This window comes from Staurois parvus, unplaced genomic scaffold (assembly GCF_062004578.1).
Source record: "Staurois parvus isolate SC_StPar_1 unplaced genomic scaffold, SC_StPar_1.0 ptg000430l, whole genome shotgun sequence".
Classification (NCBI taxonomy): Eukaryota; Metazoa; Chordata; class Amphibia; order Anura; family Ranidae; genus Staurois; species Staurois parvus.
Window position 1 is genome coordinate 1635592 of NW_028318226.1, and position 26512 is coordinate 1662103.

The 26512-nt window shown below is 40.7% G+C and overlaps 2 protein-coding genes across 4 annotated transcripts in view; one reads left to right on the plus strand and one right to left on the minus strand.

Annotated features, from left to right (window-relative positions):
- Positions 1 to 5642: 5642 nt before the first annotated feature.
- On the plus strand, positions 5643 to 25654 carry LOC149454426 (calcium-binding protein 2-like). 2 transcript variants are annotated; one of them, XM_089687573.1, is made up of 6 exons: positions 5653 to 6053; positions 13550 to 13580; positions 16782 to 16925; positions 23070 to 23179; positions 25167 to 25314; positions 25524 to 25654. In XM_089687573.1, the coding sequence occupies exons 1-6, from the start codon at positions 5688 to 5690 to the stop codon at positions 25550 to 25552; spliced, it is 828 nt and encodes a 275-aa protein (XP_089543699.1). In that variant the 5' UTR covers positions 5653 to 5687; the 3' UTR covers positions 25553 to 25654. The 2 variants fall into 2 exon arrangements, with proteins under 2 accessions (XP_089543698.1, XP_089543699.1); XM_089687572.1 differs by having other exon boundaries at positions 5643 to 6053; positions 25167 to 25654.
- Positions 25142 to 26512, minus strand: part of TMEM134 (transmembrane protein 134) — a 62404-nt gene continuing 61033 nt past the window's right edge. For both annotated transcript variants that reach the window (XM_089687574.1, XM_089687575.1), the window contains exon 8: positions 25142 to 26038. In XM_089687574.1, the coding sequence (XP_089543700.1) occupies positions 25956 to 26038 (83 nt within the window). In that variant the 3' untranslated portion in view covers positions 25142 to 25955. The remainder of the gene's footprint in view (positions 26039 to 26512) is intronic.

Below are 26512 nucleotides of genomic sequence, written 5' to 3' on the forward strand. Positions count from 1 at the left end.
AGCCGGGCTCCGATCAGCAGCTTCCGGCGAGAGAAGATGTAGAGATTCCAAGAGAGAATGGGCCTCCTCCGGCGTAGCCACAGAATGACTGCGGCCCTGGTAGGTGAAGGTGAGGCGGAACGGAAAGCCCCAGGCATATTTAATTCTGTGTTTCACCAGGACCGAAGTGAAGGGCTTCAACTGGCGTCGCTTCTGGAGAGTGGTCTGAGAGAGGTCTGCGAAAAGCTGGTAGCGGTGCCCCTGGAAGCTAAGATCAGGGTTATTTCTGGCCGCCAAGAGGATAGTTTCCTTAGTGCGGTAATAAGTAAACTTGATGATAATGTCCCTCGGGGGCCCATCCGGTCGTCTGGGGCCCAAAGAACGATGTATGCGGTCAAATTCGAGCCGGTCAATGGGAATAGCGGGTGTCAGCTCCTGAAACAGAGCAGTAGCAGTGGAGGTAAGATCCGTGACCGTTTCCGGAATACCCCTTAACCGCAAATTGCCACGGCGGGAACGGTTTTCAAAATCCTCAAGCCGCAGTAGTGCGTCCGCCAATTCCTTCTTAAGGTCGCACAGGTCCTGTTCGTGATTTTCAATGACTGTGGTCGCAGCGTCCATTTTATCTTCGAGATCATTCGTCCGATTGCCCAAATCCCGAATTTCCCGCGAAAGACGGTCGGCCAGCTTGGAGGTAGCGGAGGACAATTCTGATTGCAACATACTTTTAAAGCGGCGCAGGAGCTCGGCATCCCGCAGGGATGGAATGTGCGACTGCCGGGATGGCTCGGGATCCAGGTCCTCCCCACTGCCAGGATCCATCTCACCTGCAGGTAGTGATGGCAGGGGACCCAAACTTGCAGCCAGGGCTTCAGCTGTTGTCCCGGGCGAAAACCGCGAATCCGCGGCCGGGGTCCTGGAAGCCTCCGGCGGCCGGCCCAAAATCGAGGCCGCGGCTTCACCCGCGATCTCCGGCGGGTAGGCCGCAACCTCCCGAACGGTCCGTCGGACGCTGGAGGTGCGGGCAGCCGGGGTTTTTTTCCCCATCAGGGTGCTAGAAGGACAGGGGGACAGGGAGGAAGCGGAGGGACCCCCCCTGAGGGTCAGAAATCGGCCGATTTGTCCGGTGGCCGAGACAGTAAGTTAATAGGCAGCCATCCTGGCTGCTGCTCACGAGCGCCCCCAGATTTGTATTTTTTAATAAATACATATTTAAAAATGCAGTAAATGTATGTATATATTTATTGAAATATATTACTTTTTTATTTTTACATATATATTTATATTTACATTTTTACTAGTAATGGCGGTGTTCAGCCATTTATAGCAGGACTACGGGGGGCATTCTGATACTGGGGGGGAACAAACTTGGTGTCACTGACACCCCAGTGACACCAATACAGTGATCAGTGCTAAAAAAAAAAAGCACTAACACTGTATTAATGACACTGGGCAGTCATTGTGAGGGTCGATCAAAGGGTTAACTGTGTGCTGGGAGTGTTTTACTAGGGGGCGGGGTGTATTCTTTACTGTAAGCACACTGATCAGGGTGGCTGTACTGTGCACAGCCATCCCGAGCAGTGTGTTCGAGCTGACAGGGAGGAAGATTGTAAACAAAACAATCTTCCTCCCCATCGGAGATGCTCGGTAATCACCAGGCGCCGGCAGGTGATTACCGCCCGGGACCCGGTGATTGACATCCGTGGCCACAAATGCCGGCGCGTTTAGGGCACTTGCGTGTGCCCCCTACCCAGCACTGCAGAATGACGTATATACTGTATACGTGATCCTGCGCACAGGTGCCACCCTGTAACAGTATATCTGCTATAGGGCGGTCCTTAAGCGGTTAACGAATGCATATGTTTCATTCGGATGACATCACATGATGCAATAGTAGTTTGGTCTATGGGGAAACGGATTCAATTTTCCAATTTGTTGCATGTCACAGATCCTTATCATCCTCACCAAACCATAAATACACCGCTGAGGATGTTACACAGCTCATTGAAGTCATACTTACACACAACTATTTCACTTTCAATAAAGAAATCTATCTTCAATGTATGGGTACTGCGATGGAAAGTAAAATGGCACCCCAATATGCCAATTTATTTATGGCTGGCCTGGAGGAAAAATTCCTGAACAGCATGGAACAAAAATCATACAGATACTATTGCTATATTGATGATATTTCAAAACAATTTTACTCATTGATCAACACTTTCACAGATAAATCAAACTAAAACTGGAATACTCAAACACACGTCAACTTCCTAGACATCACAGTATACATCAGGACTGACAAGCTTCACACCTCTATATACAGGAAACCCACTGACATATGCAGCTACCTCCACAGTTCCAGCTTCCACCCCCAACACACTAAGTCAGGCCATCAGATACCACCGAATATGTTCTGACCGAGAAGACAGAGATAAAATCTCGGGACACTAGCAGACTCCTTCTATAAGAAAGATTACAAGGATAAAACTATCAACACCAGCATAAAAACCCGAAGATAAAATCTACTCCAATACAAAGAGAAAAACAAATAACTGTGTACCTCTAGTAACCACATACAATCCAACACTATAAGGAATAAGAAAAATAATCAAAGATTTACAACTCATCATAACAGAGGATGGAACTCTGAAAGATATATTTCAGCATCCCCCAATACTGGCTGTCAGTCAACCCCCAACCTCAGAAATAAACTAATTAGTAGGAAACTTAATTCTGATTATGATGTCACAAATAATGGAAGCAAACCCTGCAATAAAAAAACGCTGCAATCTGTGCAACCAAATTAATCAAAAAGTGTCAGACATGCAAAAAGGACTTCAATATCACCGGATCATACAGCTGCACCTCCAGAAATGTTGTGTACCTTATCCAGTGCAAAAAATGTAGCAAAGATCTTATGTTGGCGAAACAGAGCAGAAGTTGCAAACAAGGATGAATTTGCACAGACATACCATCAAGGAACATAAAGAAGATGACTTCTGCATACCTATGGGACACCATTTCTCACAACCAAACCTATGGAAGATCTCAACCACTTGCCTGCCGAGCACTTATACCCCCTTCCTACCCAGGCCAGATTTCAGCTTTCAGCACTCTCGCTCTTTGAATGACAATTGCACGTTCATGCAACACTGTACCTATATGAAATTTTTATCATTTTTTCACACAAATAGAGCTTTCTTTCGGTGGTATTTAATTGCCACTGGGTGTTTTATTTTTTGCACTATAAACAAAAAAATAGCAAAAAAATTAAAAAACAAAAAGTTTTTCTTTGTTTCTTTGATAAAATTTAGCAAACAGATAATTTTTCTCCTTCACTGATGTGCGCTGATGAGGCTGCACTGATAGTAAGCACTGATGGGCACTGATGGGCACTGATGAGGTGGCACAGATAGGCAGCACTGATGGGCACTGATAGTAAGCACTGATGAGGTGGCACAGATAGGCAGCACTGATGGGCACTGATAGGCTGCATTGATGGGCATTGATGAGGAGGCACTGATATGCAGCAATTATGGTCACTGATAGGTGGCACTGATGAACACTGATTGGCAACACTGATGGGCGGTATTGACTGACAGCACTGACAGGCAGCACTGCTGGGCACTGATGGGCACAACTGCTGGGCAGCACTGATAGTTGGCACTGCTGGGCACTGGTGAGTGACATTGCTGGGTGGCAATGCAGGGCACTGATCATCAGTGCCAATCTCCTCTGTGACAGCTGCCGGTTATGAGCAGTACTTTCCTCAGGCTATGACAGCGTGAGGAAAGTGCTGCCAATAATCAACAAATGTATTTACTCGGTGATATGCTGTGTCATTGGACACAGTTGATTACGTGGTAAAAGGCCGTTGTGATTGGCCTTTTACCTCATCACGTGATCCGTAGGACACAGCGATCACTGAGATTGCAGGGTGCGTGACCCTGGGGGCATGCGGGGGGGTGCGTTCTGGGAGGTCATCATATGACACCCCCCCCCCCAGAACTGGGTAACTGTGCTGTAGCCGTCATTCGGCTATAGTGCAGTTACCAAGTAGTTAAAGGGAACTTCAAAACTATTTAGGAAAGGAAAACTTTTGAACTAAGAATGATATTTCTATTTGAAAGAAAAGATAACGGCCTTAATTTAGACATGGGATTCCTCAGTCATTATCCAACAGTTCTGCGACCCCTCCTGTGACCCCAGTCTTTGCTTTTGCTCTGTCTTACCTGTAGTCTAATTCTAGTTTTATAATCATTACTGTATACCTTTGTTTGTGTGTGTGTTTTTTTTTCCCTCTCAGAGATTGTTTCTTTTAACATCCTGCTAAAACTTTGTGAAGTAGTACTGCCTGGACCTTGAAGAAGGGGACATACCCCGAAAGCTTGTCCTAAAAATTGTATGTCAGTGCAAATAAAAAATGTATCAGGGACAGTACTCAATTGTTTCTGTCGCAAGTGCAATAATACGGATACAATCACCTCAAGCAAATTCGTTCCATAATTTGGATTCAGATGATGAATGGATCCGAATTTCATTCCATTCATTAATTTTGATGCGCTTGACGCCATTCGATATTATCCAGTAAGCTCATGCCATTTCTCTTGGTGGGTTGGACTAACATCTGAAAATATTGACTCCTCCCAATTCTAATTTGTCTGGTTTGATAATATATTGAACATATAGCGATCTTCAGGAAAAATACACCTAGACGAACAAATATATGAAATGAATGCCGAAGTTACGTAATGAATTCGGAAAATGAATAGGTTCAATATAACCTTCTCGAGGGATCAAGAATTAATTTTTTTTCCCTGCAGGAGCAAATTGTATCATGCTTTACTGGGTTTTTATGCCTTCCTCTGGATTAACTGTGGGTATAGGGTTATAACTTTTTTTTTTTTAATGGTTGAACTGGATGGACTTTTGTCTTTTTTTAGCCAGACAAACTATATAACTATGTAACGAATAGTATGAAGAAAAATCCTTCAATAACACCTGAAACAAAATGAAAATTTCCGGCATGCACATGTATTATGCTAACCACAAAGCCACTGTACTGCCACTTCAATAAAAATACTTTTAATTATGTTATAATGAATACAAAGCTACAATATTTTGTACCTTTATATCTGCCTGGAGCTACTATTTTGTAGCCAGTGCCCGGTTTAAAATAAATAAATACAACACTATACCACTGCATTCTGTATTTTTCTTATGTTACAAAATCTATTCACCTGTCTGAAGTGACAATAATTATTGTTCTGATTATTATTATGTGTTCCAGTGATTTTTGTTCTTACTGGGTTATCTAAGTCAGGGTGATCTACCGGTGCTGAAGATGTTTATTATCCTTAATTTGGCTTCTCTCTCAAAAAGGTCAAGAACTTGCTATTTAGGCATAGATACCAAACTGACTTGTAAATGTTACTGATTTATATCTGATAATAATATAGTTCTAGAAATGGGTTGTTTCAATTGAGTATGCAAGAAGAAAGGCTATGAATAGGTTGCAGTCAAAATCTTTGTATGTTATATATAGGAAAAGCAAGGTACAGGTCACATGGCCCCTCAGTAAGCTCTTTAAACTCTTTAACGTAGCTCAGAACAAGTTGATGTTATTAGATTACTGATAATCCATTGTGTGCTCTACTGCTGTGATCCTCACTGTCTACCACTGACAGTCCACAAGAGACCATCCTATGTCTCACAGCTCTGGAGCCAAGACATCTAGCACCCCAGAACATGACATGGCCAAGGGCCACACTGGGGCAAGAAGCAAAGGTGGGGGAGAAGATGGGGGAAAGAAGGGGACAACAGCAAGTCACGAAGGAGACAAAAAGAGCCTAAGCGGAGGAGGAAGCCATGAGAAAAAGAGCCCTCACCACGCTCAGAGTGAAGGACACCATGCCAATGGCAAAGGCCATGAAAAAAAGAGCCCTCATGGAGGGCATGATAATGGGCATTATACCACTGGAAGAGGTCACCACAAGGGCAAAAGGGTCAGTGATACCCAGAGTATCACAACAAAGACATACTCGCCCTTCCTAAATGCCCTCTTCAGCAAGGTAAGTGGAAATGTAGTACAAATTAGAAGTGGGCCTTATTTATCAAAATGTCTGAAAGAAGAAACAGATGTTTTGATCATTAGAAATCAGTTGAAATGTTCTTGGGAATGCCTTTTTAAAGGAAAGTGTCTGGTTCATAGTGACCCGCTGTCATGCTTTCATTGAAGAGCCTATTGCCAATGAGGCGACTTTTATTTTGAAACATTCTTCACACATGAAAACCATTGGCAGAAAATTGATTTAATGACTGCTTTAGAATAGGCATATTCTCAGTAGCAGTTATATGGATGTATCAATGTATTTTCTAGGGCAGAGTAAAAAGTAGTCATAAAATACACAGGGCAGGAATCCCAAGAATCCATTTTGATTTTGCATTTGTAAAGTTATCCAAAGCAAAACATCGCTGCCTTCAGAAATTGCACTTAGCATGATGCAGTTATTTGCCTTACAAAATAATCCTGTATGTTTTCTACTGAATGTCCAGGTAGCATGAATGTTTTAAATGTGTGATCAGGTTGGGACACTGACACATGTTTTTTTACTTCTTACTGCTTGATATTTATGCGCAAAATAACAGTTTTATGTTGCTCATAAATATCAAGTTAATTTTAAATGTTGCAGAATTTTGTTACAATAATTTGTATTAACTAGACATAGGAAAAGCAATAAAATGAAAATGCAATGTTATGATTCAAGACCTTTTGACTGACTATTGTGGTTCACCTCATAGCGAGTGGCTTATTTATCAGCTTGTGACATCTTGTGAGGTTTAATAAGAATGGACAGCTATTCACATATACAATTCCGTAATGTGTTTTAGGAGCACATCAATGTTCAGAAGAAAACGAGAGTCTGGTTGCTGAAAGAAATTGAGACACTCCTATGGTACATGTTCAGTTTGATTCAGTAAGGAATGCAAAGAAAGGGTTATATTTTTGTTATACATTACTTTGTAACTGAGGTTTCCAGTAACTTTTGGTATATTATGTACAGAGATGGTTCAGGATGATCTCTGATGGGCACAATAATAGCCAACCATTAAATCAAAACTCACTTGTGTGTCTTTAGGATGACCATAGACCAGGGGCTGACTGGCAATGTTTGCCCAATGGGACAAGTACAACCCATAGGCCCACAGTGCAGTGACTTGGCTCCCTTCCCACTCTTCCTCCCATCCCCAATCCTAGGCTGAAGCTCCACTCCAGGTACTTCCAAATGAAACAAACACTAGCGCTCTAATCTTCATGCTACACATATAAAATGGTAACTGTCACTTGGTGAGGTACAGCCCTCTAAAGATGGGGGGAGTCTTGCTAGCAAAAGAAAAAGCTTTGAAAAAGGGAGTTCAACTCCCGAAACACGTCAGTTTTCCTACAGGGCACCATCATCACAGGACTCCAGTTGTGTGACATTGACCCATTTGGCTTCATGTTAGTTTTTTTACATTCGTTTTGTGAGCATCCATTTGTCACGTTTTTAATAAATTCATTTGTAACTATGGTAATATGAGGAGACGAGGAGAGTGTGCCCTTTTGTGTTTGTTGTGCTCACTGGGCAGGTCAGGCTGGACCAACTCTGGGTTCCTGCACTGGCCAGCAAGAGCCAGCCAGAGGCTGCAGGGGGGAACCGGAGCAGCTTGGTTGGGGCTGTGCAGGGGAGAAGAGCCGCTGGTGGGGCATAGTACATCATCCATGCTGGGGGGAGGGGCGCTCTGTCCTCGTCCTCATCCCGCACACGGTAGGACACCAGCGGGTACTTTTTACTCCTCTTCACCAGGAAGCCTTTAGGCATGTCTTGGGCGAAAGCATGAAGCATTTGCCCCTCAGTCCAGTCCACCCCTGCCATAGACATAAGAAGATGGTAGGACATGCATGATTCCCTACTTCTGGCTATACAATAAACATCTCAATCACCTGAGAGCATCTGTGAAAGAAGTGTAAAAAGGTAGAGTAAACAGACACCTATAGCACCTAAACTTAGTACATGTGTTAAAAATCAAGATTAAAAAAATAAATCACAAATGGACAATTTTTTCAACTGTTCAACAATGTGTTCATTTAAGAAAGCCTGTAAAGAGAAAGATATATACAGTGGGGATCGAAAGTTTGGGCACCCCAGCTAAAAATTTGTATTAATGTGCATAAAGAAGCCAAGGAAAGATGGAAAAATCTCCAAAAGGCATCAAATTACAGATTAGACATTCTTATAATATGTCAACAAAAGTTAGATTTTATTTCCATCATTTACACTTTCAAAATAACAGAAAACAAAAAAATGGCGTCTGCAAACGTTTGGGCACCCTGCAGAGTTAATATCTTGTACTGCCCCCTTTGGCAAGTATCACAGCTTGTAAACGCTTTTTGTAGCCAGCCAAGAGTCTTTCAATTCTTGTTTGAGGTATCTTTGCCCATTCTTCCTTACAAAAGTCTTCCAGTTCTTTGAGATTTCTGGGCTGTCTGTCACGCACTGCTCTTTTAAGGTCTATCCATAGATTTTCAATTATGTTGAGGTCAGGAGATTGTGAAGGCCATGGCAAAACCTTCAGCTTACGCCTCTTGATGTAATCCCTTTTTGGATTTCGAGGTGTGTTTAGGATCATTATCCATTTGTAGAAGCCATCCTCTCTTTAACTTTAGCTTTTTCACAGATGGCATCAAGTTACCATCCAAAATTTGCTGAAATTTTATTGAATCCATTTTTCCTTCTACTCGTGAGATGTTCCCTGTGCCACTGGCTGCAACACAACCCCAAAGCGTGATTGATCCAACCCCATGCTTAACAGTTGGACAGAGGTTCTTTTCATTAAATTCTGTGCCCCTTCTTCTCCAAACATACCTTTGCTCATTCCGGCCAAAAAGTTTAACCTCATCGGTCCACAGAACTTGTTTCCAAAATGCATCAGGCTTGTCTATATGTTCATTTGCAAAGTTCAAACGATGATTTTTGTGGTGAGGACGTAGAAGAGGTTTTCTTCTGATGATTCTTCCATGAAGACCATATTTGTACAAGTATCTCTTTATAGTGGAATAGTGTACCACAACTCCAGTGTCTGCCAGATCTTTCTGGAGGGATTGTGCAGTCAAACGTGGGTTTTGAATTGTTTTTCTCACAATCCTGCGAGCTGTTCTGTCTGATATTTTTCTTGGTCTTCGAGATCTTGCTTTAGCTTCCACTGTTCCTGATGACTGCCATTTCTTAATTACATTCCGAACAGAGGATATTGACATCTGAAAACGCTTTGCTATCTTCTTATAGCCTTCTCCAGCTTTGTGAGCGTCAACTATTTTCAGTTTTAGTTTTCTAGACAACTGCTTAGAAGAACCCATGGTGCGGATTGTTAGGGCAAGGTCAGATGAGTCTGGGCATTTAAAACCTTTGAGATTGACATAACCTGGTCTTCCCAGACAATGAATGAGGACAATCCATGACACTGGCAGGTCTCAGCTTTGCAAAGGGGGCAGTGCATGCTATAAATTCTGCAGGGTGCCCATATTTTTGCAGACGCCATTTTTTTGTTTTCTGTTATTTTGAAAGTGTAAATGATGGAAATAAAATCTAACTTTTGTTGACATATTATAAGAATGTCTAATCTGTAAATTGATACCTTTGAGATTTTTCCATCTTTCCTTGGCTTCTTTATGCACATTAATACAAATTTTTAGCTGGGGTGCCCAAACTTTCGATCCCCACTGTAGGTTTCTATTAATTATCTCTGAACCATTAAGCTAGTTACTTGTTATAGATAGTGACCCAGAAACTGTTGGATGCAAAATACATCTGGTAAACCTCATAAAAGAGCGTCAGTAAACTCATCTACAGGCAGTATCACAAATGTTGCAAAATCACACAACAGGGAAGACAGGAGTAAGTCTTGGTTTTGTTCGCCAACTGAAGTGCAAGACATTTGACAAACCATTGATGAAAGAGAGTTCCTCTGAAACGTTATATAATATGTCTTTCACTGCAATTGGCTGAAGGAGGGAGAGCCCTTTTGAAGCATTATGTAACATTTTTGGAACTTTAGTTGGGTTGAAGAAGGGAGTGCCTCTCTGAAACATTATATAACATTTCTTGCACTTAGGCTGGGGCAAAGGGAGTAGTGCCCCTCTAAAACATTTATATAACATGTCTTTCACTTCAGCTGGGACAAAATAGGGGATGTCCCTTAAAAACATTATATAAAATGACTTCCACTTCAATTGGCATGAAGAAGGGAATGCCCCACCAAAATATTAAATAACTTGTCTTGCGCTTCAGTTGGGATGAAGGACAAAGGAGGGAGTGTCCCTCTTAAACATTATGTAACATATCTTGCACTTCAGTTGAGGCAAAGGGGGGAATGCCCCTCTAAAACATCTGGGATGAAGGAGGAGATGCCCCTCTAAACCATATAACATGTCTTGCACTTCAGTTGGGATGAAGGAGGGAGAGCTCCTCTGTAATATAAATATTATACATAATTTCTTGCACTTAATTTGGAGTGAAGAAAGTAGTGCCCCTCTATAACATTATATAAGATGTTTTCCACTTCAGTTGGGACAAAGGAGAGAATGCCACTCTAAATCATTATTTAACATGCACTACAGTTGGGACCATGGCAGAAGAGCCCATCCTAAATATTAAGTAACATGTCTTGCACTTTAGTTGGGTTGAAGTAAGGAGTGCCCCTCTGAAACATTATATAACATTTCTTACACCTAATTTTGGGCAAAGGAAGTAATGCCCTTCTAAAAAATTATTTAACATGCCTTGTATATCAGGAGAGATGAAGTAGGGATTATCCCTTAAAACATTAAATAACATTTCTTGCACTTCAGCTGGGACCAAGGAGGACATGCCCCTAAAACATTATACACTCACGGGCCACTTTATTAGGTACAACTGTTCAATTGCTTGGTAACACAAATTGGTAATCAGCCAATCACATGGCAGCAACTCCCTGCATTTAGGCATGTACACGTGGTGAATACAACTTGCTGAAGTTAAAACTGAGCATCAGAATGGGGAAGAAAGGGGATATAAGTGACTTTGAACATGGCATGGTTGTTGGTGCCTGTTAGGCTGGTCTGAGTATTTCAAAAACTGCTGATTTACTGGGATTTTTACGCACAACCATCTGTATGGGTTACAGAGAATATCTTGAAAAAGAGAAAATATCCAGTGAGTGTCAGTTGTGTGGACGAAAATGCCTTGTTGATGTCAGAGTACAGTGGGCAGACTGGTTGTTGACACGGTCAGATGGTAGGGTCAGAATTTTGCATAAACAACATGAAAGCATGGATCCATACTGCCTCGTATCCACGGTTCAGGCTGATGGTGGTGGTGTAATGGTGTGGGGGATATTTTCTTGGCACTAGCAAGGTATACCTAATAAAGCGGTCAATGAGTGTATAACATGTCTTGCACTTCAGTTGGAGCAAAGTGGGGAGTGTCCCTCTAAAATATTATATAACATGTCTCCCACTTCAGTTGGGATGAAGGAGGGAGTGTCCCTTTAAATTTTATATAACATGTCTTGCATTTCATTTGGGACGAAGGGGAGAATGCCCCTCGCTAACTTTATATAACATTTCTAGCACTTCAGTTGGGATGAAAGAGGGAATGCCCCTCTAAAACATAGACAGGTTTTGCACTTTAGTTGGGACGAAGGAGAGAGAGCCCCTCTTAAATATTATATAACATGTCTTGCACTTCAGTTGGGATGAAGCATTATACTGTATAACATGTCTTCAACTTCAATTGGGACAAAAGAGGGAATGCCTCTCTAAAGCATTAAACAACATGTCCTGAGCTTCAGCTGGGACAAAGAGGGAATGTCCCTGTAAAACATTAGAGTATATGACAGGTTTTGCACTTTAGTTGGGATGAAGGATAGAGTGCCCCTCTTAAACATTATATAACATGACTTGCACTTCAGCTGGAATGAAGTAGGTAATCTCTGAAAACATTATATAACATGTCTTCCACTTCAGTTGGGTTGAAAGAGGCAAGATTCTTCTAAAACATTTATGTAACATGTTTTCCACTGCATTGGATGAAGGAGGAAATGTCCCTCTAAACATTATATAACACATCTTGCACTTCAGCTGGGATGAAGGAGAGAGTGTCCCCTGATGAATAGAACCAGAATTCACTCAAATATAAACAGAATAGGTTTCACTGTAGTATTATTTCAGAAACTGTTGAAGCCACTAGATCAGCCTGACAACTAGGCAACTAGTGGTTTCAGAAGAAGAGGGCAGCAGTGATACAACAGCAGAGGCTTTAATTAAATGTATTTTATCTTCTCCATTAAAAACAGTTCCTACTGGTTCTTTGCAAACATTTTAATATTCAGGTGATAACTGACCTTTATAAGAAGGTTTATTATAAGTAAATAATAACAAAAACTCCAGCAGCAACTATTTTGATCTGTTCCCACAATCCATTAGGTTCTAATTTGTAGTGGCTCTCCAAAGAAACCAGGCTACCATATAAAGCATATGAGCTTTCATCTCCACAGTTCTAAAGTCAAAACCATGTAGGCCCTTTTCCATTTTTATTCTAGCCAATATATCCTTCAAAGCAAGTGGGTACCTCAAGAGGGGTTGCATAAGAAGATATCCCTATAAAATTCTCCTCGCTACTGTTGAACCCAAAGGTGGTAAAGGTAATGTGGGAGAGTTTACATGAATCAACCTTTTACAGGGTAGAAAAGTAAAAAGATGAAAAAGATATCCTTCTTGTTCCTGATAGCACTGAGCTTGTTCGATTTTTTGCGAGATGTCTTTTTAGACCAGCAACAAATTTCAGTTTGCTGAATCTTTGTGGTTTATCATGCAACATGGAACCTCTAGTTCTTAGCTAATTTTGTCTTATTTATAACATGCCTAGAGTTACACTCACCAGCCCTGATTTTTTCACCTTTTTAAGCCAATTATTTAATTCTCCTTGATTTATATTCAGACAGTGAAGTAAAGCCAATCTCCAACTAAATTTTTATTTTTTGTTTTGGATAGACTTAGGAAGTTTTTAATGTGTTGTAATCCCATTCAGAAAACCTTGCCGCTTTTCCTCTCCCTGTGAAAGCAGGACAAGAAATGAGGGGAGCGGTTGTCAATAGAATAAAATCTAACCCTTTACAAGTCTTTTAAAAATGTTTTGTCCTAGGCTGAGTGTTAAATTGTAATGCACCTTGATTTCTATTAAAAAGAACCTACGTGCTGGATCCTACTTATTGTTGCTGCATACATCAACATACATTTAATATTTTATTTATTTTTTAACATAACATAATAAATCTAAATACACTAGTACTTTTTTTTTTTATATACGCCCCAAATAATAGCACACTGACATATCCTTATCTGCCCTGAAAGACAGAACAGTTGTTATACAAACTTTGACATCTTATAAACCTGAGATCTGCTCTGGTCATGTGGTTTATGCCAGATAGATATGACGTTTACTCTTAAAAATCAAACGTTAACTCTCATTTTCTTTCATATCCTATCTAGGAGAGAGATTTGTCTCCAGAGGAGATGGATGGTGAGTCTTTTGCTGTTGGTATTTATCCAAAAGCAGCCGATTAGGTTGTTACGTAACTTGGTTACAGCATGGATTTGCAGTGATTCTGGGTATTTGCTCACTTCTGTTATCCAAGATAAGTAAAGGCAAAGTAGGGTCAAAGTATTACACATATAGGATCTGTTATCCGTCCAGAAGCCCATTATCCCATTGCTGATTTTCAATACAGATGCCTCATTAACAATATTGGACTAATTAAAAAGGCAAAGGATGATCTACTGGAAACAACAACAGTTAGGAAGGCTTAATTTTAGCAATGACATACACGTAGCCATTGGAGCATTTTTTTTTAACAGCATACAAAGGTAATACCATGGTTCTTTGAAGGTTGCTAGGGGTTCTTTGAGTAGTGAATGATCTCCAGCCCAAAGTGCCTACAAACTTCTATCACCAAAGTAATTCAGCAGAGCCAACAGGGTGGAACTGATGCAGCCTCTCCTCTTGTCTCAAGCATTAACCACCAATACCAATGATCTATTAAGCTGTTTGTAGGAGAAACATTCTTTCCGCTAACCACTAATGTAAGGAGTATTTGTCCCACTGATCACTAATCTAACTTTGCTCCTGCAGGGAAAAAAATTCCTTCCTGATCCCCTGGGAGGCAATTGGATATCCCCTGGGTCAACTTTACCTATAAATGTTAGTATCCAGTTATATTCTGTGTATCTAAGAAAGAATCCAGGCCTTTTTTAAAGCAATCCACTGAGCTGGCCAGAACCAACTTTTGAGGGAGTCTATTCCACATTTTCACAGATTTTACTGTGAAGAAGCCTTTCCATGTTTGGAGATTAAATTTCTTTTCCTCAAGACATAAAGAGCGCCACTTGTCCTCTGTGATGACCTCAGGGTGAATATCTCTACACTGAGTTCACTATATGAACCACTGATGTATTTATACTTGTTGATCATATCCCCCCCTAATCTCCTCTTCTCAAGAGAGAATAAATTCAGTGATTCGTTGATTACTATATTTTATAGTTTACTGATCACACTATTTCAAAATGAACTGTAGTTGTAATAATTTTCCCTGAGAACTTCAGGTATATTTATAAAGCAGCAAAAGTGGCCTTCACTAAAGATTCGCTGCAAGTGTATCGTCTGGGTGCATGTGTTTTAAATTACAGTGACTGATTCCTTTTAAGGTCATTTCAAAAGGACAAGGGGACAATCTTTGTGACAGGAGGAAAAGAGATTTAACCTTGGCATGTGGAAAGGTCTTTTCACAGTAAATAGCTGTGAAAATGTGGAATATACTCCTTCGAGAACTAGTTCTAGCCAGCTTGTTTTAAAAAATGTTGGATGCATTTCTAAATGCACAAAATATAACTGGGTACTAATATTCACAAGTAATAACAACACAGATGGTTGATCCAGAGAATATCCAATTGCCCTAAGGGATCAGAATTTTTTTTACCCCCTGGTCAAGTAATTGGTTCATGTTTTAAGGTTTTTTTTCTTCTTCTGAATCAACGTTCGGTATAGGGTTATGAATATAGAGGTTTTCAATTTCTCTGGTTATCCACTTTTGTACCAACATTTTTCATCAACAGATCAGAGTCCCTATATTTACCCAGTGGCATTTATGAGCAGCACTTGCTAAATAGGCTTAGGGTGGCCAATCCAGTCCTCCTAGATTGCAAGCTCCAAGGAGCAGGGCCCCCCTATCCCTCTTGTATTGAACTGTATTGTTGCTGTATTGTCTCCCTTTATATTGTAAAGCGCTGAGAAAACTGTTGGCGCTATATAAATCCTGTATGTTAATAATAATTAGACAACCAAGTACACAGAGACACTCTACCCAGCCAATCCAAAAGACCGGGTACCATGAGATCACCTTGAATGGTCATCACAGCAATCACATGGTACTATTTAAAGCGCTGCTCCCTCCCTTTCGCTTTACAACAGGGGAAGGAGAGAGATTGTGTATTTATGAATGGGGATAGAATGGCAACCTCAGATTCATTCATTCAGTCACCATGTGAACTGTATATTAACCCCCTTCACCTCCCTTATCCTACCCAAGTGAACAATAACTCCTTTCTCTCTACGATGCTACTGTATGTGTCCAGTACATTAATCCCTTTATGTCTTCCTTCCTCTGTGTATGAACTGTATAATAATGTATCTGGTGCACCATTTTCAAGCTTCCTGTTTAGCACCCTCAGTACAGGCATGTTTCTTTATTTCCAAAAATTGTCAGCAAAAATTAGATCACCTTGGAGTGTCTACTTTCCAAAAAAGGGTCATTATGGGCATTTTCATAGTATTCTGCAATTTGTATTGTAACAGATATAAGGGAAACACTTTTTTTTTTTTTTATAGAAAACAAAAGTGGTTATTAAGTACCACCAAAAGAAAGCTCTATCTTAAAAAAAATTATGTAAAATTCCTTTGGGTACAGTGTAGCACGATGGAGTAATTGTCAGTTATCACAGCCCTGAAAACTGAGAAACGTCCTGGTAATGAAGGGGTATTACAGGCTGGTACTCAAGTGGTTAAACTAGATGAACTAAACTATTGTATGCGTAGCACTATTCTTCCATGTACCCTAGGCTACCCACTGGCCAGTGGGTAAAGCTGCTACAGATATTGCTGGCGATGAGGTCCTTGGAACTCAACAGTGGAGCACTCAACCTCCCAGTGAAGATATTTTCCCACAAGAGTATCTTTGCAAAGTGTCCCAAACAACTGACAGTGAGAGGGTGAAGTGGTCCTTTTTAAATAAAGTTTCACCAAATCAGTCTTGCCCTCAAACAGGTGTATGCAAAGTTCAACACATAGAAGGGTGGTCAAGGGCCACTCACCAATATGACATCCAACAAAAGAGTGCCTGGATACAGTCCAAACTCCAACAACTGCTCTGCAGGCTGCATGGAGGAGGATGGGAGGCTAGCCTCCTGGTACGTTTTCCTTAAAGCTTGTCTCTTTCTTAGTCTATACAGGAGCTGTCCTAACACATAGGTGCTGCAAACAGTAATTGTGTCTCAGCTAACTGCTTGGAAGGCTTAATCTGTAGTCTATCCTTCTCTTCTATGAAACTCTTCCTATATCAGTCAAAAGTTGTAAACATGACGCAACCATTAAGTTAAGCAAGGTTTAGTATATCTAATATGTAAATATTATTTATGTATTTTTATACCCATTTTATTCTTTTATTCTCAGAATTATATGCTGCCTTTTTGGAATTTGATGCAGACCAAGATGGCTTTATCGGTTATAAAGAGTTGGGTGAATGTATGAGGACGATGGGTTACATGCCAACTGAGATGGAACTAATTGAGATTTCCCAGCACATAAAGATGAGAAGTGAGTAATCTACTTTCCCACATTGCAACAAAAAGCAATTATAAAAATAATTGATAATTGTTTTAAAGCTTCAGAAGGCTATAGAATTTTAAATTATTTAAATTGACGTGGATGAAATGTTTTTGTTTCGTATGGAACTGGAAAGGTTAGAACTAAAACAAGCAATAAAAACCTTGGCATGGTTTTCTAAATCTTCCTCACTCTACTGTACAGTGTGTTTTTATCGCTGTCTGTGTCCATTTCTGGGGGATTTCCATTGAGGTCATGTATGGTCTGATATCTGTAATATAGATAAGAAATTGCGAGAAATCTCCTAAATAAGGACACTGACAACAATACAAAGTTGTGAATGTTTAAAGCTGAACTGCGAGCAGAGATAAGACACAAAATAATTGCAGCTCCGTATTTATTAATAAATATTTAAACTTATTTTGTAAATAGTAGTGAAAGTACCTAAATTTAATTGGTATCATCCTCTTGCAATTCTTGCATACCTTGCACTGGGAAAGAAAGTAGCAGCACAATGGGCTATTCACTCACTCATTCACTCCAGTGAGACACGTTAATAGGAGGAGAAAGCAGAGAGATGAAGGAAGAAAAGGAAGTGCCTTCTAAGTGCAGTTTTAATGTAAAAATGTATTAGACCACAGTTAAAAACACTGCAGAAATGAATCCTTCATCACAACACAAAGAGGAGGGGATACAGAGCGCCCATTCAACCAAGTCCCGCAGGACCTGCCAGCCAGAGTGTTTGTCAGCTGTAAATGTAGAGGAGAGCTCCAGGACACTTGTCTCGGAAACCGGAAGTTCCTGGAACAAACTAAAGGTGCACTTGTGGGTGGATGGGACGTCACGGAAGGGACGTCACAGAAGGGACACGTTACACACACTGAGCTAACTGCTCCTTTTAAAGGCTTGGGGGTGTGTTGCAATATACCTAATTTACAGGGGCCTAGGAGCTGGAGGACTAGACTGCCCAGCGGACCTACTGTCATTATAGTAATAAACAAATCTATATGTATGCTACACTATATTGCCCAAAGTATTGGGACACCTGCCTTTTCACGCACATGAACTTTAGTGTCATCCCAGTCTTAGTCCGTAGGGTTCAATATTGAGTTGGCCCACCCTTTGCAGCTATAACAGCTTCAACTCTTCTGGGAAGGCTGTCCACACGGTTTAGGAGTGTGTCTATGGGAATGTTTGACCTTTCTTCCAGAAGTGCATTTGTGAGGTCAGGCACTGATATCTGATGAGAAAGCCTGGTTCACAGCCTCCGCTCTAATTCATCCCAAAGGTGCTGTCTTGGGTTGAGGTCAGGACTTTCTGCACTGGTGCGCAGTCATGTTGGAACATGAAGGGACCATCCCCAAACTCTTCCCACAAAGTTGGGAGCATGAAATTGTCCAAAATGTCTTGGTATACTGATACCTTAAGAGTTTCTTTTACTGGAACTAAGGGACAAGCCCAACCCCTGAAAATCAACCCCACACCATAATACCCCCTCCACCAAATTTTACACTTGGCACAATGCAGTCAGGCAAGTACTGTTCTCCTGGCAACCGCCAAACCCAAACATGTCCATCCGATTTCCAGAAAAGTGTGATTCGTCACTCCAGAGAACATATCTCCACTGCTCTAGAGTCTAGTGGCAGCGTGCTTTATACCACTGCATCCAACGCTTTGCATTGCACTCAGTTATTTAAGGCTTGGATGCAGCTGCTCAGCCATGGAAACCCATTTCACGAAGCTCTCTACACACTGTTGTGCTAATCTGAAGGCCACACAAACTTTGGAGGTATTTAGCTATTGACTTTGCAGACAGTTGGCGACTTCTGTGCACAGTGCGCTTTACCATGCGCTGACCCTGCTTTGTCATTTTATGTGGCCTATCACTTTGTGGCTGAGTTGCTGTCGTTCCCAGTTGCTTCCACTTGGTTATAATACTAATATAATAGGAACAGAAACACCTGAATCCAATAATCTAGAGGGGTGTCCCAATACTTTTGGCAAGGTAGTGTATGTATGATATTTATAGATTAAAAATAATATAAAAATGTATTTAATCTTAAAAAAAAAGAATTAAAAATTTTCTGCAAGATACTGAAAGCAAAGAATAATGAATAAAAAAATAAAAATAAATTATATATATCAAAAAACATTTTTGATGTGAAAGGAGAATTTTTAAAAACAGACAACAGATGGGGGCAAGAGTAAAAGCAATGGTGTCAATCACACCAGGTTTTTAAAGTCCAAAAAGACCATGTAGGTCAATGTAGAAAACGTCCACTAGGAGGCAGCTCGTAGGTTAGAGCAGGGGATCACTCTGAAAGGTAAAACCAAGGGGAAAGAGAGAACAAGCGCCATCTAGGTGTAGTATTGAAATCAACATTTTAATGTTCACAAAAGTAATACACTCACAAAAGGAGACATAATAGGGTATGTAGCACCGAGTAAATGGTTGTCATCAGTTCCGGGGGGGCCAGATGGACATGGCTGTGTGAATGCTTTTGGGCTTCCAGAACTGCCGCTTGTGGTATTTAGGACCACATGGACATTTAAGGACTTCTTTATACTGATCTTAGAAAGGATTATAAAGCCCTTTTGTGCGCATACATTTTTTCCTTTTTATAGACAGAGAACAGAGTCTCTGATCTGTATTTGATCCAGCTCAGAACAGCTGAGAACCTGTTAGTACTTGTGGTCGGAAGCTTTCACTTCCTGGGCATGTGATAATTTAGGAGTATGTGTAATCTATGAGCACATGGAATGACAACAAAGAGGGGGAGAAGCAGACACAAAGAAGTGTAACACTGATAAGGGCACCAAGAAATGTATGCAAGGGTGTGCAATAAGAAGAAGCGCAGAGAAAGATAGCGCACTAGCCCTAAAAGTTTAAAGTTGATTTTTGCAGGATGCTGTAGCAAACTAGCTCAACAGAGTTGGACGCGGAGCTCCCCTTTTCCTTTTCTTTTAGTGGATGTATTCCTCAGCCCTCATTCCCTACCCCCCTCCCTTCCTGAGAGGCAAACGTTATCTCCTGAGTGACAGATGGTGGGGGGTCAACACAGGCTAGGCATTCCTAGTTTGGTACCAGCCGTCTGTGTAAGTGTAACCTTTCTCCCCCATCGTAATCAAGATAAGATAGCTTTTCTCCTGGACTTGAAAGTTAATTGAACATTCCTCAGGTCAACTGTGTGTTTCATATCATGAGGTATGAAGCTGTTAGTTTTAACTGAGAGTCCACTGACATTCTGCCCAACATATTGTATTGGGCAGACTCAAGGCCACCCCCCCTGGCAGAGGGATTTTTAAAAAAAAGAACAGGCTGCAAGCCTGAAGGCTAGTTTTGTACACAGATCTCCCAGCTAACATCGAAGGAGGAGATAAAGAATCATCCTGCTCTGCAACTTGGATCTGCAAACCCAGGCTACGAGCAAGTAACTTAACCCTGTAATCTTCTTTCTATTATCTCTGCTGTGTCTTTATATACATATATATATATTTTTGTGACATCTCTTTGTAAATATTTTATTGCACCTGTTTATCACTTTCAGAAAGAAAGCTTTATTACTAAAAGAGTCAAACTGTTTTTAAGTGCTTACCTGCAATTCACGAATTCCTGCCTTTTGAAGAGACGCTACTGTGTTTGTTTACTCCCTGCCCAATTGGCCTGTAGTTGACCATATTGGACAGGTGACTTTTCAATCATTATAGTGTATTTCTGACAGAGTTTTCTATGTACCAAAGACGGTGGTGGCAGTTTGAAAGGGTTAGTTGCGTAATTAACCCAACCCAGTAACAAGCGCATTCAGGCTGCAGGCACCAATTGTGGCCCATTAGCTGGACAATCGCTGTGCAGGGTGCAGCTGGGTGTGGCCTTGTTACGCGCGTCACACCGCGTTTTTAGATCGGCCGGTCCTGCGGGCACGAGTTTGGTGAGAACGTCTGGGGTCTGGACGTATTATGTTAGTCGCGGTCATGCGATTGTCGCATGTTGGTGACGGCTACCGTGAGACCGTGAAAGATGCTTCCATTTTTTAAGACAGAAAACTAGAGGTGCTCTTCAGCAAAGAGGAGCTGGGGGGAGGGTGTGATCTGAAAGGAGAGGAAAAAAGAGAGGAAGAAGGGAGTACACTTGCTGAGAGCAACAAGCCCTTCACTTTTTATAAAAAGGATATAGGTAGGAAAGTTATGGGTATTGGAGGGCCATTTCACAACTCGTATGGATACTAGGAATTAAGATGTGTGTGCTGGGGCCAGAGATAGAGAAGGACCTTTGGGTGAGCTGGACTTGAAATCAAATTCTCTTATGTGAAAGTGGCACTTTGCATTAACACTATTTATCACTTGCATTTTGTAGAGAAGAGAATGGTTAAATCCAGTCAGGTTTTTTTGGCCATCTGTGTACCCAGTTTTACTTTGCACCAGTGGGTAACAGGTATAGTGAGTCTAAACAGTGGGAATTGGGAAACTAAGTGAACCAGTCTCTACTGGTAATGATGTCATCTCTGACGAAATGCATAGGAAAAATCCAGAGGTTGTGACATCACTGCGCATGCATCTTTATCGCTACTTGAAATTCTGAGAGTTGTACTCTGATGAATCATGCTGTATACAGCCTTTATATTGACTGCCGGAGGACAGGAGAGGAATGTAGTGGAGCTTTATTCCAGTGACCACTGAGCTTATACAAACCAGGTGCTGTCTGACTTTTCAGCTTGAGAGTCACATATTTTCTGGTAAGTCTTCTATGTATCACACGTTGGAGAGGTTGAAGATTTTGTTTGATGTCACAACCTATTGCCTTCTTTTGGAACTAAAGATTCTTAAGAATCTATGGTTTTGAAAATACTTAACTACTGCACTTTGTTATAAATACTTTGAGAACACATTTAATACGTTTTGTTGAATATATTGCCTAACAGTATCACTCTCGGAAGTAGCACAGCATTTTTAACCACTTCCAGACCGGACACTTTTACCCCCTTCCTGACCAGGGCAATTTTCAGCTTTCAGCGCTATCACACTTTGAATGACAATTGCGTGGTCATGCAACACTGTACCCAAATGAATTTTTGACCATTTTTTTGAGACAGATAAAGCTTTATTTTGGTGGTATTTATTTACCGCTGGGATTTAAATTGTTTTTGCTATGTAAATGAAAATGTCCAAAAATTCGGAAAAAAAGTGTTTTTTTAAATTAAATTTTGCAAATAAATAATATTTCATCATAAATCTTGGGCAATTTATTCCGTTATCTTTTTAGTAAAAAAAAAAAAATCCAAATTAGTTTATAAACAAAAATTATAATTTTTAAACATTTTTTTTTACATTTTTATTTTAATTTTTTATTTTTTTTTTACATACTGTCACCCTAGCAGTACAGTGTCACCATGGTGACACTGTACTACTTGTGGGGGGTGATGAAGATTTTATTTTTTACACTGATTGCTTTTACACCCATATAGGATGTAAAAAGCAATCATTTCTCTTTCTCTCTGTCTGCATTCTTGCAGTCATTGAGAAGTACTGAGTGAGCTGTGATTGGTCACAGCTTGTCACATGGTACAAGGCTGTTGTGAATAGCCTTGTACCATGTGACCTCTGTGATCATTCACAGATTTCACACGTAGTAAGCAATGATGTCACAAGTGACATCTTTCTTACTACTTTGCATGTGATTACTGATTGGCCAATCAGTGATCACATGATCGGGACCTCGTACAGAGGTCCCATCCGACGATCGGTGTTTCACTGTGTCTGGAGGACATAGTGGGCATGGGATTGCGGTGCTGCACACTCCCAGGGAGCGCGCACAAGCAGGGTGCGGGGAGGCCATTTATAAACGGCCACCCAACCCTGTACTGCCACCGTCCGGCCGTTTATATAGCACGGCTGGTCCGGAAGTGGTTAATATTGGTTGAACCTGTTTGTTTGCCTGGCTTAGGCCAAGCAAAGGTTCACTTTAAAACTGAAATATTGCACAGTACTGGGCTATAAATAATGCACATAAAAAAGCGGATTGCAGCTTCATCTTGATAGTATGCATGTCTTCAACACATTTTATATATATATATATATATATATATATATATATATCTGTCTGCTTTAAGTGTTATGACAGATTCTGTTCTATTATAGTGGGAGGTCGTGTTGACTTTGAGGATTTTGTAGAGCTCATTGGTCCAAAGATGCTAGCAGAAACAGAAAACATGGTGGGTGTGAGAGAACTGAAGATTGCCTTCAAAGAAGTAAGTTTTGCAGATCACACAATTCTTAAAACTGAATTCTAGCCTTTAATTTTGAACACTTGAACAGGCTCCTCCCCTGTACTGAAATTGATTACTCTGACTGCACTGAAATACTGTGAGCTTCTTATAGTGTGCAGTAGAAGCTGCGGCAAGTTAGATAGAGCCTGCCTCATTTTCTGGCTGGAGGATGATCAGCCTCTCCCTCCTTTTCATTTATGACTCTGACTTTTGCATATATGGTCAGTTGACATCTCCTATGGCTGGAATTGTGATTTGATACACCTGTTTCTAGGTTTTTGAGTATGTTTTTGTCTTTTGGATCCAATGAACATTGGTAATGGGAATGCACTAGGCATTTGCACCATCCTGTGTGTTTTTACAGTGGGCCTTTAATCCAGAGGAGGTCCTTGTGCATTATTATGGTAAAATAATTATTGGCTCCAAAAAGGCAATAAGATAAATCTCAAATGCATTTTGAAAAAGTAACTTATTAACCTGTATATTGTTTTTTTGAGAAACATACCATACCTGCTGGAACCAGTTGCTATGTAAAACGATTCGATAACTTACTATATAGACACAGCTGAACAATAAACCTCTTAGGTCTTTTAGGTGACCTTAAAGGCTAAATTCACCTTTATAAAAAGGATAATAATATAAAATTTTTTAGAGCAAAAAATGTGCCTTAAGTATTTTTCACAAGTGCCTGCAAAGCATTGCACCCTCGATCAGTGGATTGCGGGTGCAATGTCAGGCTCCTGCAGACTTGTTCCACCTGCTCCCTGCCTGTACCTCGGTGCAGACTTTCAGTTGAACAGCTGGAGGAAGTATCAATAGACTACAAGTTTGCAGATTAGGGCACTTGTATTTCATTGAGATCTACAAGTTCATTGACTGTGGTGGCAGATGGGACTTTTATTTTTTCATTCATAGATTTGTGTGAATGAATGACGCAGCACTGATTTAAAATGTTACAGCTTCTGTGGTGAAGAACCCCTGCATGCCAGCATGCTTTGGGGTGGGTTTGGTAACATGTTGCACCCTAAATAACAGTGTAACATGTAAATGTTGCCAAAGGTGGGGTTAGCCTTTAAATTTAACAACTGTGCACTAGATATTTATACAAACCATTTGTATATGGTGGTATCCCCCTTTCTCAATAAACTTTTGACCTGTAACAGACCGTCTCTAATCTCACTGGACCTTCAAAATCCTTGTCTCCCTCACCCATCTGAATTTGTGAAACCCTCTTATAATGGTAGCAATAGGCTGGTGAAGCTGAGAACTTCACTGCAGAGACCTCTCCCTAAAGGTATCCAAACGTATACATACAGTATAAGGAGCTAATGGATAGTGTGACCATACAGTGGGGCAAAAAAGTATTTAGTCAGCCACCAATTGTGCAAGTTCTCCCACCTAAAAAGATGAGAGAGGCCTGTAATTGACATCATAGGTAGACCTCAACTATGAGAGACAAAATGAGGAAAAAAATCCAGACAATTACATTGGCTGATTTGGAAAGAATTTATTTGCAAATTATGGTGGAAAGTAAGTATTTGGTCAATATCAAAAGTTCATCTCAATACTTTGTTATATATCTTTTGTTGGCAAAGACAGAGGTCAAACATTTCCTGTAAGTCTTCACAAGGTTGGCACACACTGTTGCTGGTATGTTTGCCCATTCCTCTGAGGTCTACCTATGATGCCAATTACAGGCCTCTCTCATCTTTTTAAGTGGGAGAACTTGCACAATTGGTGGCTGACTAAATACTTTTTTGCCCCACTGTATAAGATCTACTCAAACTAAAATACATGAAAAAAAAGGTAGGGGAAAAAAAGTAAAGTGGAGTTCAAGTGCATGGCCATTAATTGACAGGCTGAGCTCTTATCTGTCATCACAAACTATTAGAGAAGTCTAGCTAAACCTAAAAATGTGTTACAGTAATAACAAAAGTTATACCATTTTTCTGAAATGTCTTTATTCCAGTTTGATATGAATGGAGATGGCCATATCAGTGGACTAGAACTCAGTGATGCTGCACAGAGTTTCTTAGGAGAACAGCTTAATCCCAGTGAAGTTCAGGAGATCATCCATGATGTAGACCTCAACGGAGATGGCAGAGTTGACTTTGACGGTAAGCAACTGACATATGACCACAACAGACCTGATGCAATTTTCAATGAAAAACGAGTGGAACGGGTCTGACCGTTGCTGGGTTTCTCACTGGGTTCTCATGAGGTTGTTGCCTGATCCAGTAAGATTATTCAATTGTCATCTCATGTATGAACCACCTGAAAACCTTACCTAGCATCACAGATAAATGACAGTGATTTCCTTTTTCAGAGTTCGTTATGATGCTTTCGTCAAGATAACACCGGCTGAATTTACAGAAGTCAAGCAGCTTCTAATGACACTGAATGTCCACCATGTATAGCACTCAATGTTTGTAATAAAACCTCTATTTACCAATTAAACAGTTACGTACAAATAAAAAATTATTAAATTAAAAAGGCAAAATCTTATGACGGAAAACACAAAACAAAACAAAAAAAAATTTACATATAGTCACAGACATGTTAGCTACGGAGGTGGAAACACTTGGGATGGGTGCAGTTCTCAGTTTAGTCTCTTAGTGAATGAGATCCCAAGAGAGGCAAGATCATAAGCAAAGTATTGCCACCTGGTGGTCTGCCCCCATGGCATTTTTTAGAGTCCTTAGTGGTTTCCATAGTGTTTTTGGCATTCAGTGTGCAATAAGACATCCATGGCGTCAATTCACTTATCAAAATATGGGAGGTAGAAGAACTGGAAACCATGTCGCCCTCGTACGGCACAGTAGATAAATATTACGTGGTACACTGCAAAAATTAGAGAAGGTAATATTAAGACAGTAACCGTTTTTTCCATATAAAAATAATGCAATATATGCTCGGCATTAAAGCCCACCCACTGAGAGGCCGCATGCATACCTCCTGCGGGAAGTGGTTAACAAAAATGATACAATACAATTTACACTCATCGGTCACTTTATTAGGTACACCCAGGGGCGGACGGACCATTTGGAAACTCGGGCACTGCCCGAGGGCCTGGGGTCAGTAGGGGGCCCCATGAGAAGCCCCTGGTACCTTTTTCATAGGCTTTTTTGAGTTTGGGCAAGGACACAGGGGCCCCATGAGTTGTCAGTCCACCCCTGGGTACACCTGTGCAATTGCTTGGTAACGCAAATTACTAAATCAGCCAATCACATGGCAGCAACTCAATGCATTTAGGTGTCTAGATGTGGTGAAGACTACTTACTGAAGTTCAAACTAAGCATCAGAATGAGGGAAAAA